The 17,468-nt window shown below is 39.1% G+C and overlaps 1 protein-coding gene and 1 long non-coding RNA gene across 3 annotated transcripts in view; one reads left to right on the top strand and one right to left on the bottom strand.

Annotated features, from left to right (window-relative positions):
• Positions 1–17,468, bottom strand: part of BZW2 (basic leucine zipper and W2 domains 2) — a 55,134-nt gene that overhangs the window by 34,271 nt on the left and 3,395 nt on the right. For both annotated transcript variants that reach the window (XM_071735376.1, XM_071735375.1), the window contains exon 2: positions 445–509. In XM_071735376.1, the coding sequence (XP_071591477.1) occupies positions 445–502 (58 nt within the window). In that variant the 5' untranslated portion in view covers positions 503–509. The remainder of the gene's footprint in view (positions 1–444; positions 510–17,468) is intronic.
• Positions 9,853–11,252, top strand: LOC139792284 (uncharacterized). The gene is made up of 3 exons (XR_011724206.1): positions 9,853–10,000; positions 10,717–10,873; positions 11,022–11,252. It is a non-coding gene; the product is annotated as an uncharacterized lncRNA (long non-coding RNA).

Raw genomic sequence — 17,468 nt, 5'->3', positions numbered from 1 at the left:
AAAGATTCCTTTATATAAATTGCACTGATTTGAGCCAAAGAAATAAAAACAAAAATCAAAACTAAAAAAGCTAGATAATATTCTTTAAGCAACCTTTAAATAAAAGCTCGTATTTTGCTTTCTTAATCTAAAGGGACATCAGCATAAGAAACACCTGAAACAAACATCTAATAAGTTTTCTTCCATGCAGGTAAATAAACTATAAGCTCAGAATCTCAATTTTCAGCAGTCTTCTCCAACACTTAAAAGCTAATAAACCCAAATTTTAAACAAAGTCTGAAGATACATAGAGAAAACAAAAAGTAACAACTGCTCTCTTAACAAGACTGAAGAGAGAGGGTAAAAAACCTTAATGCTATAGAACTTCTCAGTTATTCCACCTGTCTTTTTTTCTAATAATTTTAGCAAAGATGAAAATAATGTAAAAAATGTAACATAACCTACCCCTCTTCCTAGTTTTGAACCGCTGGCCTGTTAGTACCGGCTTCTGATTCTTATTCATAAAATTTCTGGAGAAAAAGAGAGAGAAATGCATTTTCAGTATGGCATTTACAGACAACAGCTTAACCTTAAGGCAAAATAAGCATTCAGTGTAGTAAAACATGTAGACATATCCCTATATGTCAAGTGGAAAGTTCTTGATGTATACTCAAAGATTCACATCATCTCAAAGATGAAGAGCGCTACAACCGAAGAATAACTCTCACAAGACATACTTCTCTCAGAACCAATCATCCTCATAAAAGACCCAGAAGATTCAAACTCAAGCAGGAAGGTGATGAAGCCTATGCCCTTACTGCAACCCTTTCAGCTGATGGGGATGCTCACAGGCATTAGAGCTGCTAGGACACAGGACTGGGAACCACCCACGTGGCACACACTGCCTTCTGAAGAAATTACTACAGTCTAACCACAAAGGCTATGTTTTAACCATCAAATCATTCTCAAATGTTTCTCCCAAGTCTTCTATATCTTAGGAACTTTTAGTTGCTAAAAACCTGTATGTGTTGTAAAAATAATAAAAGATACCCAACCTCCCCTCCCATCAATTTTGTGTATAATCACATAGTGAAGGACCTACATGGCATAAAAACAACGGTAAAAAATATTAGGCTTGTATCACTGCACACCTTACTTCAGACCTATAACATGCAACATTAAAAAATTTGGCAAGTGATACATTTATGCCATTTTATCTAAAGATAACAAAACTATTTTTCAGCTTTGGATAGAATTAGTTTAATCAGACAAAATGTAGCTCATGCAGTGAGCAGGTAAGCTGACTGCTGATTGCAAACAGCAGAAAATACAAGGAAGCTCTGTAGAACATGGCAATCACCAAGGGTCATCCCTTGCCCATGCCAGTGCTGGGACTTACAGGCCACCTATTTCACACTCTGCAGGTCATTAGGTCACCATTACGTATGATCTACTCATCCAGAATTAAGCTTTAACATGCAAGAAGCTTTGTCCTTTGGGCATGTTCTTCAAATAACTTTAAACAGTTCTACAAAAATTTGTGTTAGTTGTATTTCTTCATTGTGGTCTCTAGGTCTAGTTAAAAAGGTACACACATTTCCCAACACTTCTTCCTACCATAATGAAAGAGAAGCTCAAGGTCTCTGTCTAGAAAGATGCCAATAACACATTACTATCCGAGTTCATGTTCTCTGTACACTTGAAAATTCATTTTAAAACCCTGTTAATAATGCTCCAGCTAGACAGTATGTTCCTATCAACCAGACTATCTCTTCTATCTACAGAATCACTAGCTGGCCACTTCTGCAGCATTTCAAATTTTTACTTGGCAAACCACTATGTTCTAGTCTTGGTCTACTACTTATCCCCAGTCAAAAACTGCCCATGTGCACTGGAAATAGCCAGTTCAGAGTTGAGGTGGGTTTTGCTTCCTGCAAGTCATAAAAACAAAAAGATGCAACAAGCAGTGTTGCATCACTGAGATTTAAAGCTATGGTTTTAACAGACCACAGAGCATTTCAGAACACCTGCAACACCACACAGCCTTCTGGAAAAATTATTTGCCCACTTCAAAGAGTTAAAAATGACAAGCCATGATATCAAGGGATCTTTTACAGCAGCTGTAGGATCCAAGCCTCTCTTCACAGCTGAGCTTGAAAGTCTCTTTTCTTGACTTAGCTGTCAATGTGGCAGAGGAACAGGAGGAGCTTTAGAAGTTAATTAGGGAGATAATCCCTCAGTTAGAAGGGATAAGCAACAGCCCAGCCTCTAGCCACTGACTGGAGAGTTGTGACATATTTATCTCGTTTCTCCTTCTGACCTTTGGTTATTTGCACAACTCATTTGTAAAATACAATATTCAGCCACGAATTTCTGACTGCTTTAATGCTTGGCCCCTTGTTCTGGGTCTAAAAAACCATTAATTTCAATAGATTGTGGAAGGAGCCCGTGAGGTTTGAAAAGAAAGTGTCCAGCATGCCACGCAGCAGGTGAAGAATTAAACCTCTTGTCACATCTCTTACAAATATACCATCAGGTTGGGATGGACACTGCCCATTTTCTTAATGAATTATTTGGGAACAATGAAATGAATGCCACCTGACCCAGCCATACTGGTAGTTTCCCAGTTGTTACAAAAAAATATAAATGTATATATTAGATTTCTAGCACTACATTTCTTCCTTTTGATGCAGTTGCCTTTTTAAAAACTGGAAGAAGAGCCGCATGCACCTGAAGCTTGAATATTGGATTTTAAAACTGTTCCCTATGAATATACAATATGCCCTTTAAAAGAGCTGTGAACAAGATTTTAAAAAAAGCAGGTAGACTCACCACTTGTGGGAGATTCAAGGACTAGAGATTCAGTGCAACAGAGGAGTCCTGAATAGTTAATTACTAGGAACTCAGGATCTGCCTTCTTCTATATTTAGCTTTAAGCACACTGTACTCTAATCTGCTCGAGTGAGGGTCAGGCTTTATAAGGTGCTCTCTCAAGCACTGGCCCAGGGAGAGCACAGACAATTTCATCACGAAAGTGCAGGATGAGCCTAAGCAAAATCAGCTCCTTGATAGATGACAACCCAGGATGCATCTTTATTACAAATGACACCAGGCACCGCAAATGAAATTTTAAAGGGCTGCTGCTACCATGAGAGATGCCTGGATGATAGTTTAAGATTTACAGAAGTGAATGCAACACAAAAACACACCAACAACAGCCCAGAGGTGATGGCTGAGGGCTGTAAATTCAGGACATCAGCATATAAACTTGCACAGTGCATTCGACTGCGTGGCAGTGCAGCCTGCCTCTGAGATGGCATGCAGATATAAAGCCTTGAAATCAAAAGACCTTCAACTAGTACATCTGTCCTCCATTTTGCAAAGTACAGGATCTGGGTAGCTCAAAGCCAAAGGCAAATTTTTGAATGCCGCTTGAAGAAGTCCTAATGGTTTCAGAACGCTAATGATACGGGTATAGGTAAAAAGGAAGTAGCTTCCAAAAGAAAACCCAGATCACCAGCTAAATTGGTATCTTGCAGCCCAACATCCTCCAGGATTTGTAGGAATTGCCATCAGGAAAGGCAGCAAGAGATGTGGAAATGATAGCTCCTTACCACTCTTCTGTAGAGGATGAGGGAGGCTCAGCAATAGATGCTTTACTCTTAATCCAGGAAACTTCCTATAGAAAACTCATGTTCAAATTCCATACCCAAATACTTCTTATTTTATAAACAGGTAAGTCAGAAGCTGGGCTGGGCTGACTCAAGCAGATGTCAGCAGTACAGAAACAGGCACCAACCTCCAAAAAGGGCTCATTTTCCATACAAATCTCAACATGTCTATACTTGCTGCTAACTAGCTTGCAGCTACAAAATTCAGCAGAAAATTTAAAAAAAATGTGTGACAAAACATTTTCCGAAATTCCACTCCCACTCTTGTCAACAGGCTTGTACAAAACTGCTTCATACTTAAAAAATAAGTAAGTTGTTGAGTTGATACATTCTCCTGAACCTACTTGAAGCCCACAGATTTAGCTTCCTCTACAGCTGCTTCTCATTTAGGTACTGAAGAACCTAAAAACCTAAAGGGACATCCACAGCTGTAGATACCTAGACATATGACATAGCAGTTTCTGTAATCAACCAATCCCAACTAATATAATAGAATTAATAAAACCAGGATTAATTGGTAAAATTAACTTATAAAACCAGAAACAAATTAAGTTACTTCAGAGCTTCAGCAATTTTGAACTTGCTTAACAAGTCGGAAAAAATCAGTCTTTTATCCACACTACAGGGAAATTCTCATGATGATTAACTCCTGAATTATTGAAAGCTTTGATAAGGCTAAAGTTTCTAACAGGCTAAAATACTGGAAACATTTGTTTTTGGAAACATATTGGACAAACTGAAAAAAGAAAAAAATACTGAAAACATTTATCCAAACTAATACTATTTTTCTAAGTATTATTTTACACTTCTTTTCAAGTGAACTCTCAGCTTCATCTGAGATTCTTCAGGCATTAACATGCTCACGATGAATTCAAGAACAGTTGCTTCACAGCAGCAAAACTTCACTGCCCTAGTTATGGAGAGGGAAATCAATGCCAGACATCATCAAAAAAAGAACAGCCATTTCATAAAACTCCCTCACAAGATATAATGACTCTCTGCAGGCAGGATGCTATGGTGAGGGAGGTCACAGGGGGAGGTGGCCCAGCAGTGCTGCTCCAAGGATGCTGCTGCAGAGACTCCACTGATGGTGTTTGATTGACAGGGTGCTGGAGAGAGCTGCCAGAGCACCACCAACACATCACCATCAGCTTTGCCAGGAACAGATGCTTGGCAGGAATTATTTCCATCTCCTTCTCTTGATCAGACATCATGAAAGACAGGAGCATTCATCAAAAAGTTAAATAAAGTAAAAACATAGATGGGAAGAGTTTCTATGAAGGAAAAACAAAACCCCACATATCAAGGTCAACTTTTTTCCCCCAAAGAAATGGAATATCCAGGATATAAAAAGGCTTTACTTGGGTTTTTTTTCACTGAGTCATACTATAAATACTTAAATTCTCTTTTTGTTTCTTTTCTTTCAGAAACAAGTCAAGGAGTTATGTTAAAAGGAAACTGCCAAACTTGAGCAGCATGGAGGAAGAGCTGCCCTTGCACTTCTGCTGTAGAGGAAATGTGTCAGCAGCACACACAGCCATCAGCTGTTTCCACTCCCCAGGAAGGCAGCAGGCAGCTAGATTATGAGCTAACAAAATCTGTAGATGGAAAACTCATAAATCATTACCAGTACAGCTGAACAGAGCAATGTAAGGGGACAACAGGACACAGCAGATGCAGTGAAGTCACCAGTTCTTGCCAAATCCTCATCAGGCTTCCCACTTTCCAGATGGACACCAAGACTACACACCAAGACTCCTCCTTTTCCACCAGCACTACCCAACATCCAGCATGCAGCTTCCATGGTTGCTGCAGCCATCACTGCTGTGACAGCTGCAAAGCATTTTCTGCTTTAACACAGTTTTCACACCCTCCCAAGGATACGAAATCCACCTTGGCTGCTGACATTTCCAAGGTTTGGTCAGTGTGAAGGAAAAGCACTTTCCTTACACATCCAACACCAGCCTGCAATGTGAAGAGCGGTGCCAGCGCTACCCACCTCCTGCCAAAGCTCACTTTGATGCTGTTGAAAGATAAGGAAATAAGCTCTTTTTGCTGCTTTCCAGGTTCTCAAGTGCTGGGATAGGACCAGAGCAGTGCAAAGAAGCCAACTCTTCTCTGTCCTTCATTGAAGATCCAGGAAACTGGCAAGATCAAACCTCCACACATGCTGAGACACACCAGGTTTTCTTTATGCAGGCTGATTTGTGCTATTCCATCACCATTTTCTGATTCTTGCCCTCTGTTCCTAAAAAATGGCTTTTTTAAAATAGTGGCTAATAACCTGTAGGTCTGCAACTTCAAACGTGCCAGGAAAGGCAGCAGTGCAGGAAAGACAACACTGGCAGCTGGATGGCTTATCTTGCTCCTTTGCTCTGAGGCCGCCAGCAGATTTACAATGTTTATGAAACCTTCATCCGAGAGGTCCCACTCGGTATAAACAGTAAAGCCAGAGCCAGGCCCTCTCCACATTTAATCCCCTCACAGACTTTATTGCACAAATGACCTCAATGGCAACATGCAGGGACTAAGCAGTCATATAAAGATTTGCCAGATAAATATAATCAACCTCATGTTATAATATTTACATGAAAAAAAGGATACTGCTAATCCATATGTTTATTGCTGAAAAATACATTTTCTGTTATGGATTAACTTTGCCTATGACATTACAGGACAAAAAGCAACTAGATACTGACCTTTAATCTCATACTTGGAAGGATGCCCTACTCACCAGTGCCTATCATATGCAGTATGTTGAGTATTACAGAAGGGTTTTGACACACACCAAATTCCCTTCCAGAAGCTCTTGAGGCACTTAATTTTTTTCCTTGTTTTTTTCTTTTAATCACAGGACACTATTTTTCCACAATAGAGAGCAAGTGTCCACTCCAACAAAAGTACTCATCCTTTCCTAGTATGCCTTGCAGGAGAGAGAAAATGAGAGATGAAACAAGTGGAATTCGTTTCATCCTGCAGCAAGTACAAATACCAAAAGAGAATGAAATTTACCACACATTAAATAAAAAATAAAACAAAAAAACCTGTTCATAGGGTTCATAAGGGTCTCCAGCCAAGACTCGTGTAACTTGAGTAGTTATCCAGCAGAGAAGTAAGTAAATCCAGATAAAAATGAGATGACAAACTCACCAAAATTTGTACCATGGATCTCATCACTGATAAACAGGAAGATGTTTCTTGAAAAAGAGTCCAAAAAACCCCATTGCCGCCAATTAATGTACACACTGCATGTATTTCAGGAGAGTGGATATGTATTACATGAGTAACCAAGAATTTATTTCTACAGAAGTAGCTCAGCTGACTAACAAGGTAAAGATAGGGCAGAAATCTCCCATAACAGAAGCACTCCTGATGTCCTTGACAAGGCCAAGAGAACAGTAAACTGAACTACTGAGGCAAAGGACTTGTATGTCTCATAATCAGCAACCATATGAAAGATGTGAGTCACAGCAGTACATTGAAAAAAAAAAAAAAAAAAGAAAAAAACCTTAATAATTGGCAGGTGGAAAGACAAGACAAGAAAAAGAAATCATACACTTGGGTTGACATATACAGAAATTTATCATTTGGTAACAAGGTCTCTTAAAGCAACTAAAAGGAGAAACTAGATACAGTTCTTGAAGGGCCAGGTATTAGTAAGAGCTCTCCTGACTGCTGAGAGTTCCATTGCTGTGCTCTTATCTACAGCTCTTATCTCCCAGTTGCTCACTGTTTTTTATTTCATGAACTAAATACAGTAATCAGAGGAGGAATAGAATAATAGCCAGCACCTCTTACACACTTGCAAGTAGTGAACACCAATTGCTGTAAGCAGTTTTAACTTCTAACTCCCCAGTTATTTCTTCAAAGCATACACAAGGGAAAGGAGTTGACCAAGTTAACACGTCTTTTTACTTGCAGGATAATGAATCATCTTCCAGATACCTGAATTCTTGTATTTCTGGCTAAAAAAGAGACAGCACAAAGAGCCAGCAGTGGAAAAGCACAACACTTTGCACCATGTCAGCTATTCCAAACATACGATCTAACGCTGGTTATGCTATTAGTAACATTCACTTGGACAGAAAAGGAGTCCATAGCTGACTCGTATCACTACATCCCAAAAGCGGTCCCATGTTTCTTGCAGCTACTTCTTCCTCCTCAGAGCAACTTAAACATTTTGACAGCACATAGTTTTGCTGAACAAATTTCTGGAGCAGGGGATAAAAGTAGTCAATGCTCACATTGCTTCAACCTACTAATAGTTATTTTCTAGGCACTGATCGACAGAATTAATCTCAGATCAAGCCAAGATAACCTATGGCAATACATTCATATCCGCAAGTTGGCATTTGGAAACAAACAAAAACAAACCAACCACAACCCACCCAACAGTGTATGGCACAGGTGCCTACACAATCAACTATTATCCTGTGTGAGTCACAGAAACAGCTATTACAGACTGAACAGGCAGAGAGGAGGCACACACTCGCTATCCTACCCACTGCCTGGCAGCTCACATACCAGCATTCTTAGCCTGACTTCAGAAAGCAATTTCCTCACCTCTGCACAGAAGCCTGAAAGCTCCAGAATTCATGGCAGGATTGTCTATCAGGGACTACTAAACATAGGGATGATGCAACCTTCTAAGCTGAAAATTGCTGCAAGTACGACAAGACCAAGAAAGAAAGAAATGTAGCACTCCCATTTATCTATACTTTTATATCAGCTGAAGCCAAGGAAGTTGGTATAAATCAATAGCCACAGAGATTGAGACTATAAAGCAAGGTATTCTTTATTATGGCACTGGGTGCGCGGGGGATCGCTCCACCCAACACGCACACCACTTGGTTATTTGGTTACACTTTTACCCTTATAAATCATACATATGCATTACATTTCCATGCAAGAAGCAGGGTTATTCAAATCATCTCCCAGAAGTTATTAACATAAGATTCCATATATTTCTGCATGCATACTGTCTCCTGGTGGCCGTGGGTTAGTTGGGAAGAAGGCTCAAAGTCTTCTTCACGGTGTACTTTTCACCTTGGACCTTGAATTTTTGCACTTAGGTGAGAAATGATGATGTGGCAAACCAGAATTATTTGAGTCTGGGTTTTCTCTATGCCTATCAGCAGCACCTCTCATTTGCCTTTGCAATAAATCTGAGTTATCCTGTCCAAAGATGCCCTGCCTGGCCACATCCTGCCTGGCTACTTCATTGTTCCCATGTTAGAAAGTTTTAACCCTCTGCATCACATCACATCCTTTCCCTCCCCTCCCACCTCCTTTTTTCTTTTCGCATCTACTCAACTCTACAAGACATTTTCAGAGACCACACTCATGACCAAAAGCCAATTTCTTCCAATACATCAAGCTTTGGTCTGAGGTTAGGGAACTTATATGCATCATATATCCCACACAGCTTCTTCTCACTCTGTACTTCCAGAAAGGCTGTCTCTTAGATGCATGAACACAGAAGACAAACATGACTGATCCATGACAAAATAATCCACCTGGGAGTACTATGACAACAGCACTGAGAGCTGGGTGGCAATTCAGTAAGGCCAGGTGAGGAGAAGTAAACAGAAGTCCCAAGAAGACTGACTCGAGTCAGCACGTTGTATTACTGATTATGCAGGAGGACTTTAGGTTGCTGCTTTTGAGATGAGGGAAAACATTCAAGAAAACGAGAAGCTTTGAGCCAGTCCATACAGAATTCTACATACGTCTACATACAAACTACGTATCTGAAGATAGGTGGTGTTACATTGGATTTCTGAGTTAGCAGAATAATCTCACACCCTCCACATGTGGGATCTATAGAATAAGCTGGACACAGACTATCGGACTCTGACAATATTCACCTATCAGAACAAACTGGTTTGGTAACCAAAAAGCTCAAATGTTGAGCAATTGTGTATAGCAAAGTGATCTATATTCAAAATCCATCAATGTAACCCAAAGAACTCAGTTTATCTATAAAAACAGCACTGAAAGCAATGGTTATTATGAATGCTATGAATGTGTCTTGATAGTTTTGCTCCTCAAAAAGATATATTTATAAGCAACTTTCATCATAACTGCAATCAGATGAAAACCCAGTTCTCAAAAATACATTTATGTACCCAGACAGCCAGAATCTCAGAATTAATAAGCATTACCAGGAAAGGAAGTAAAATAAAGTAGCAGTATAAATCATCCAATCTAGAAAAAAAAAAAAAAGTAATTAGCCTGTTGCTTCACTCATTTCTGTTTTCCAGTATTAATGTCAGTGTCATCATGTTACAAAAAGCTTGCAGAAGTTTGAGTAAGAGACATCTGCTTGATCCAGATGTAGACCAGAGCAGGTATATAATATTTTACCCTACTCAATCACAAAGGCAGCAAATCCCACCTGTGTGCAGTACCATTTACACTGCAGCAGTTCCTGAAGCACTTTGTGCCCGTACACTAGGAATGAAAGCACAGACAGATGTCAGTCACCTCAGCTCAGTGAAAAAAATGACAATGCTATTAGTTGTGGGGACCACTACCTATTTCATTGTCAATGATTTTAGAAGGTAATCAGCTCAACCAAAATTCATATCCATGTTTCCCAAAAAAAGCCAACTGTCAGAACCCAAAAACGGGTGCACTGGCCCTAATTATAAACATGAATAATGACAGACAGCTAAGTCCAACCCTGCAGCCCTTGCCTCTTTTCACAATCAATGGAGCAAAGCAAAGATTTCCAGAAAATAGCTTACCTAAAATATTCTGCTTGCACATTTAAAGATGGGTGAGATCTTAAGGGAGTCTCCTGTGAACAGCCTCACTCTTAAGCACTTTTTACATATTTGAACTAGATCATTCTTCCTCAATCAATTTCTGCAGCCCTACAACAGAAATTCACACCTGCAGACTAGCAATCTGTGTGAACCTCTACAGCTCAGTGACACCAGAGAACATCTCAAGTTATGAGTTTAATCACACAGCCAAAATTAACAAAGAACAACAACTGATGGTTATTCAGTTCTATAGTTAATTCAGACCTACTTGTTTATCTTTCTGAAATGGTTTACAGATTTTCCATTGTTGGCTGAGAAGCTTCAAAACACAGTGTACCAAAAATATGCTGAAAGAACAGGCCCAGCATTGGACCACAACAACCCACCCACATCCAGCTAGGTTTCTGAAGCCAAGTGTTACTGCAGGAGGTTGTGTATTTCTAATGGGAACAGGTTAAGTATCTTTTTTTCAATAAAACATCACTACCTTTGGGAAGAAAAAGCTTACATCTGCTTTGTGGTTGGTTGGGCTGTACCAGTGCCAGCTCTGCACAGTGATACTTGACACTATTAATAGGAAAATCTATTTTCTTGTTTACAGCATCATTGTTCATGCACTGGAAAGACCAATTATCAGCAACCTACTTCTGCAGATAATCTAATAAATGTTCCACTGGATGTACATCTGTAGGTGTTATGAATACAAGTACCAATGAAGAGAGTAGGAATGCCAATAAAACCTACATTAAATTTCTACCACTCACTTCCAATGCTGATGCAAGGTATGAATGATTTAAAGGATTCATTAATGAGACAGCTAAAGGACTACTTTTTTTTTTTTTTTCTAGATTGAGAAAATACATTGAAAAGCTTGGCTGGTTTCTCTGAGGACTTCAAACACATGTAAACTAACCTAGGGCTCTTGAATGTGGATCTAGAAAAGGATTCTACAAAACACATTAACTTCTAGTGAAAAGGGGGCATATACCTTTTCACTGCTGCATCTCATGTCCTTTTGAAAGAAACAGAAGCTTTTCAAAGGACAAAAAACTTAGCAGATACTGCATCTATCATACAATGAGGAAAACAAAACAAAAAATTATTTCTAATTTTAAGAAGTGAACTGATGCTAAATCCCAAAATGTAGATCTGTTCAATCACGGATACAGCCAAGCTCTCCAAGGCAATGAACTGACTTTTGAAGCCCATTCAGACCAACACATCTGCATCCACATGCTGATTTGCATAGTTTGACACAGTTTGTAGAGTTGAAAAACTAGAAAACTTGCCTTATGTTCTTTGCTAATGGAAGATAAAATGCAAAGCAGAAGTGCCAACCTAAATTTGCTTTTTAAAAATTTAATAATAAAAGAAAGCAGATATTCAACGTGACACTAAATCAGGGACTTTGCAACAGGTGATTTTCCTATAGCCTTGACAATGCTGCAAAACCACAATTGATACAATTATATGATACTTGACTCAGATTACGAATAGGTTGATGTGAACATTTATTAACCAATTGCTGAGAACACTAATGAAGGTAGCTATTCAGAAATCTAATAACCTAGCTATTAACAAGAACTGAATAATTTATATTGGGCTTACAAAAAATAGTAATAAGGATGTTACAAGGAATATCTGGGGAGCACCTTGGCCTACACTAAGACAGTGCCCTTTTCCCCATCACTGACATATCGCTCTCCCTTGGCTTCAAAAGCATTTTTTTCTGTTGTCTCCTCATACCATAACACTGCTTTTGCAGCACTGATACCTACTAGGTCAGACTGAAAAGGTCAGCAACTGTTTAAGCTGACAAGACAAAGGGAAATAGGGAAAGAGTCAGGCCTCTTTATATCCAGGAAACAAAAGTGAATCAGGGAGCCCACTAAGCTACTAAATTAATCATAGCATCAAACAAGCTACCCATTAAATGCTTTGGACTGATACATTTGGCTTCAGTGAGCTGTGGACCACTGCTTATAGATTAAAGTTCCAAGAATCCCACAATTTCACCACAGGATAGACCTGATGGCCAGATGCCTTGAAAATTTAGCAGTGTAAGTCACTAAGTAACCAGCCTGTTATCCCTGCAAAGAGTCTTGGAGGCACAAGAGCAGTGCAAGTTGATACACTGATGGCAGGGCACATTGGAAATCAAGCACCATGACTTTTCAGCTTACACCAGTAAGCATTTTAACAGGAATAAACCAACTGAAAACACAAAGCCCTTTCCCTTGGCTCCTTTGGAAAAGTAAATTAGTATGTTTTCCTTTCTCGAATTCAAGGAAAAGAATTCTAATAAAGTTCTGCAAAACAAGATAACCAAACTCAAAACCTCATGCGTGTATCTTAGCACAGAAGTGTTTCTCTGTGTTATGAAGGGATGTGAAACAGATGTGCAGGATGATGAATCTCAAAGGCAGAGAGCCAAAGATTCAGGCAGTCCTAGGGACATGCTCAATGGGGCCTCTTTTTGCCACAAAATCTAGGAGAAAAAAACATCTCAGACAAAACATGGGATTCAGCAGCACATCACCAAGCTTCCATTGCACTGGGTGATGGTTTGGGGATCCTGGAATCTTGGTCACATGAAACCAATGCAGTAAGATAATACAGTTGAAGCAGACCTAGGACAGAAGGGAGATTACCATCCCAGTTTTCAGGAGCAATCTCAGAGATGCAGAGACACGGGGTGAAATCAGCAACAAGTCTCTAAACAAACTCATCATATCAGTATTGGCTTGTACAGAGGAGGCTGCAAACTGAGAAGCTCACCATCCCCTCTCCTTTTTTAAATCGAGGGCTGACTTCCCATTGAGTATTTAAAACAAATAATGTACTTTGTTTTTCTAACTTCCTATTAGAAGTTAGAAAGGAGAAGTGAAATGATAGCAAAAAATAAACTATTAGCCCTTTATTACTAATGCTCAGTAACATGTTCCTCAAATTTCACTTCCTGTGCCTTACCAGAAGAAAAGATACCCGGAAAAATATAACTTGAATGCACTGAATAAATATTTCCCCCTAGAAAACATTTATAGTAGGAAATTTTATTTATGGAAACAAAACCTAAAAAGAAAGGATCACTTAAATTTGAAAATTACAAACTGTTGAACTGCTTAGACTTCTTTTTCTGCATGAAAATGAAACACATTAGGGAAAATACATGAAAATGTGGTTATTACAATGAAGTGCAATCCCAAAGCCATATTTAATTGTTCTGCCTGCTGTAGTTGAAGGAACTGTAAGAAGGGTGTAACTCACTGGGATTCTAGACATCACAGGAGGTGCTTCCTTCCTTCCTGTGTCCCTGACCAACCTCTCTTTGTCCCAGACTTTGTCTAGCATATTCCTTATCTGATCTGTCTGTCCTCAATTCTAATTCTCAGCACAGGTAATCCATCCTTCTTACCAGCTGACTAAAAGCAATAATCTTTGTCTGACTCTATGAGTCTGTAATAGCTGCAAAAATCTCTACACAAAACTTCTCCACCTGACTGAAGAATAACTCAGATATTGCAGAGCAAAACCTTAAACAGAACTGCAAAGTATGCCTATGTACAAAGTACTCAACAAACTTTAAAACTCCTACAGGAAACTCCATGCAAATACTACTGCAAAACCACATTTCTAATTTCAAAAGCTTTTAGATGTATTAACAAACATCTCCTTCAGACAAAGTCACTGTTGTGATAGAAATTGCAATTTACTTCTGGAAATATTTTCCTGACCTCTGAAAATTTAAAAACCAGCATACATAACTTGTCAATAGATGATGTGTTTTATATGACACATATGAAGAAGTCTTCTTACTATATTGAAACATACTTAGTGATAAAACCGTATCTAAAAATGGAGTGGGGACAAGACCGAAAGACAGGAAAAAAGCTGTTAGAATGTGTATCAGCCATTAGCCAGGTACAGTACTTCCGAACAGCTTACCCTCTTAGCTACTTTCCCCTTGCATAGGCAGTACTCAAGTATGCCCTAGTCTCACAATCTGATCCTCATGAGCTGACACTTAGACCTCTCCGACCGCCTCACAGAACCGTGACCCAAGTTGGAAGGTTTACCAGAAATATGTTAATAGATGATTTCCCTTTAGTGTGCTTGCACCACACAACCATACTTAACAGAAGACCAAAGCTATTAAATCCTGAAACTCAAGTGTTTTGCTTTGTTTTCAGCTTTACAGCATGTAAGAAACTTGAGGAGCACCACACTGCCATACCTTACCTTTTGGTCACTGGACTTCCTCTTTATTTTGCCTTTCTTCATTTTGGAATATCTTTATTTTGACTTTTGCAGGCTCTTGCAAGATCTTCAGCTAGATTGAATAAGTATGGTACAGGAAGCTGAAGGGGTTTTCAGGCATGGCAGAATACTATTGCACTCCACAGACTTCTCTGTCTAGGGGGACGCAATAGATTTTTTCCATTTCTTAATTTTTCCCTCATACACCAGTATTAGCTCAGAGTAGTCTAGTTATCTTTGAACAGAAAATTACAATTTTAAATTAATAAGCAAGTGCTGCTGCAATTGAGGGGAGTAATCATATTTAACCAACAACAGATCACATGGAAATAGGATTTAAATCCACAGTTCAATGGGCAACCATGGCAGTTCACTGGTGAAATTTATTGCACACAACGTATCGGGATGGAATTACTTTACCTGTAGGCTCAGGCAGTGAGTCAGATCTAGGTGACAGCCTACTGCCCTATGTGCAACACAGGCATAAAAATTGAACAGGGGGAGTGAGGAAAGAAAATAAGATGAGGAGTAAAAAATTATGTCTCTTAAAGCACTCTGAACTTAGTATGATATATCCAATCAACACAATTCCTTGGCCCTAAAGAATCATCTTAAGTCTGGAGACATGTACATATATCTGTAGATTACTGTATTACATACACAAAATTTAAATAAATTCACCTTACACTAAAAAATTACAGATTAGCTCTTATTAGAGAAGTTTAACCCAACTGCCTCCACTTCTTCACCAACAAAAGGTTTTATTGTCACTGAATAACTGCTGCTGACACATAACGCTCCCAGAGACTTTATCACACTCACGATTCCCCAAAGGTTGAGTGGGGTCTGTATGTACTGTAAAATTTTTCAATATGGACTTAAACTACCTTTACAGCTTTATGATTTTTTTTGTTTCATCTCTGAAGTTCTGAATTTATTTTAACACCACCTATCTGAAAAGCCACTGCAAATGACCTCTTGCAGAGGCCATGATAATGCATGATTGGGTTATTGCCACCACTTGCAAAGCTTAAATGGGAAAGAACTTTCAGCTTGCAAAGGTGCTCAGCTGGCCCTCTGACTGTTCTGCAGTCATTAAACACATCTCAGCCCTTCATCAGCAAAAGGCTGCTTGTTCTGTTGGAGTCACCAAAAAAAAAAAATGAAGTACCTATCTACATGAAATTCATACACATGAAACAATTTATTTAAAGCTTGGATTTTTTGAAACCAAAAAGAATCTTAACAACTTACAAGTCTCATAAGAAAACCAGAAAAGATGAACTAAATCCACTGTTCATATCAGGACCACAAGTATGAATCAACCTGCAAAGGAGCAATTTATTTTCCTTCCTAAACTACAGATCCAATGTTGAGCATATAAATGGAGCAAAGGGTACACATATCTTGTTTTGTTATGAAAGTAATGATGATTCTTTTTTAAGAAAATTTTTTAACAGGGTAGAACAAATGCACATTTATCTAAGGCACTCACATTGTCCCTCCTTTATCACAATACCTGAACACCTTAAAATTTCTTCTTTGCACTGTTAACCTTATCTGTGAGATTATGCGGGTTGCCCTTTTATGACTAAGAGTTAAAAGATGTACACAAAAATAAAATAATATACTAAAAAATGTACTTTGCAGCCTAAACAAATAAACTTGCTAGCAGTTTTGTCTAAAGAAACTTCCCTAGACATGGTTGCTATGCTGGCTGTATTCTGGGTGCAAAACTATCAAAGCTGGTCCTGCTCAATCAGATTAGGCCTAAAAGCAAACCACCAGCACTCAGGTTTAACCAGACTAATAAACCCTCTCAGGAGGGCATATCATTATACAAACCTTCAAGTCTCAAAATGGTACTTTTCTATTGCTCTGTCCAGTATTTCCCACTGAAGAACACTGTTCACCTCAACCCTGCTTATCCAATAGTCTGGAACACATAATCTTTTGGGAGGATGCTTTGGTGTCCTTCTGTCCCTGATGCTTGAGAATGCTTCAAGTCAGTGTTCAAGAAAAGATAAAGTGAGAAGAGATCTCACCTTGCCAGAGTTTGGATACAGCTGCAGTCAAGTGTTGGGATTTGCTCCTAAATTTCCAAGTGGAGAGAAAGCCTAATTTTGTGCAAGGTCCCACAGGGAACTGGTAGCAGACGGAGATCTCCGAGAGTTCAGCTTGACAAAGACTGAGGCAGGGTCTGTCAAGCCATGACTGCACAGGGAACAATTCATCATCTCCCAATATAGGAATTCGGGGCTGGGAAATCAAATAAAACTGTGAAGTTGCAGGTTCAAAAACAAATAAAAAGAGGCCATTTTTGAAGCACTTGTGGAAGTTATAACCACAGGATGCTGCTGACACAATTAACCTAAATTCGAAAAAATCCATCACAGTTGGGACAGTGCAAATGGAAATCCTTAGCAGTGAACCAGGGAGATAGGAGCTAGGAGGATAACCATATAAGAATATCACAACTTGTTTGACCCGTTCTTCTCTTTTTCCCCCTACATAAAATATGGTAGATCAGACAGAGTTTCTGATCCTGGGAAGCCTTGGCATAGAAGGAGTATATAGTGGTAGCATAGGTGAGAGATCCTAGAGCAGCAGAATACATCTCCATAAATAAAGAAAGCCTCCAAGATACAAGAAGTTAGTTATTTGACAGAAAGCAGCTTGAACCCAGCTCAGCATTTTCTTTTCCCCTCTTTCATGTCCAAAGACTATGTCATGGGGCACGCTCCAAAGCGTAAGGCAGTCCATTTTCCTAATATGATCCAAGCAAAGGCAT

Source organism: Heliangelus exortis, chromosome 2 (genome assembly GCF_036169615.1).
Source record: "Heliangelus exortis chromosome 2, bHelExo1.hap1, whole genome shotgun sequence".
Taxonomy (NCBI): domain Eukaryota; kingdom Metazoa; phylum Chordata; class Aves; order Apodiformes; family Trochilidae; genus Heliangelus; species Heliangelus exortis.
The sequence above is the reverse complement of the archived record's forward strand: the minus strand, read 5'-3'. Positions and strand labels throughout refer to the sequence as shown.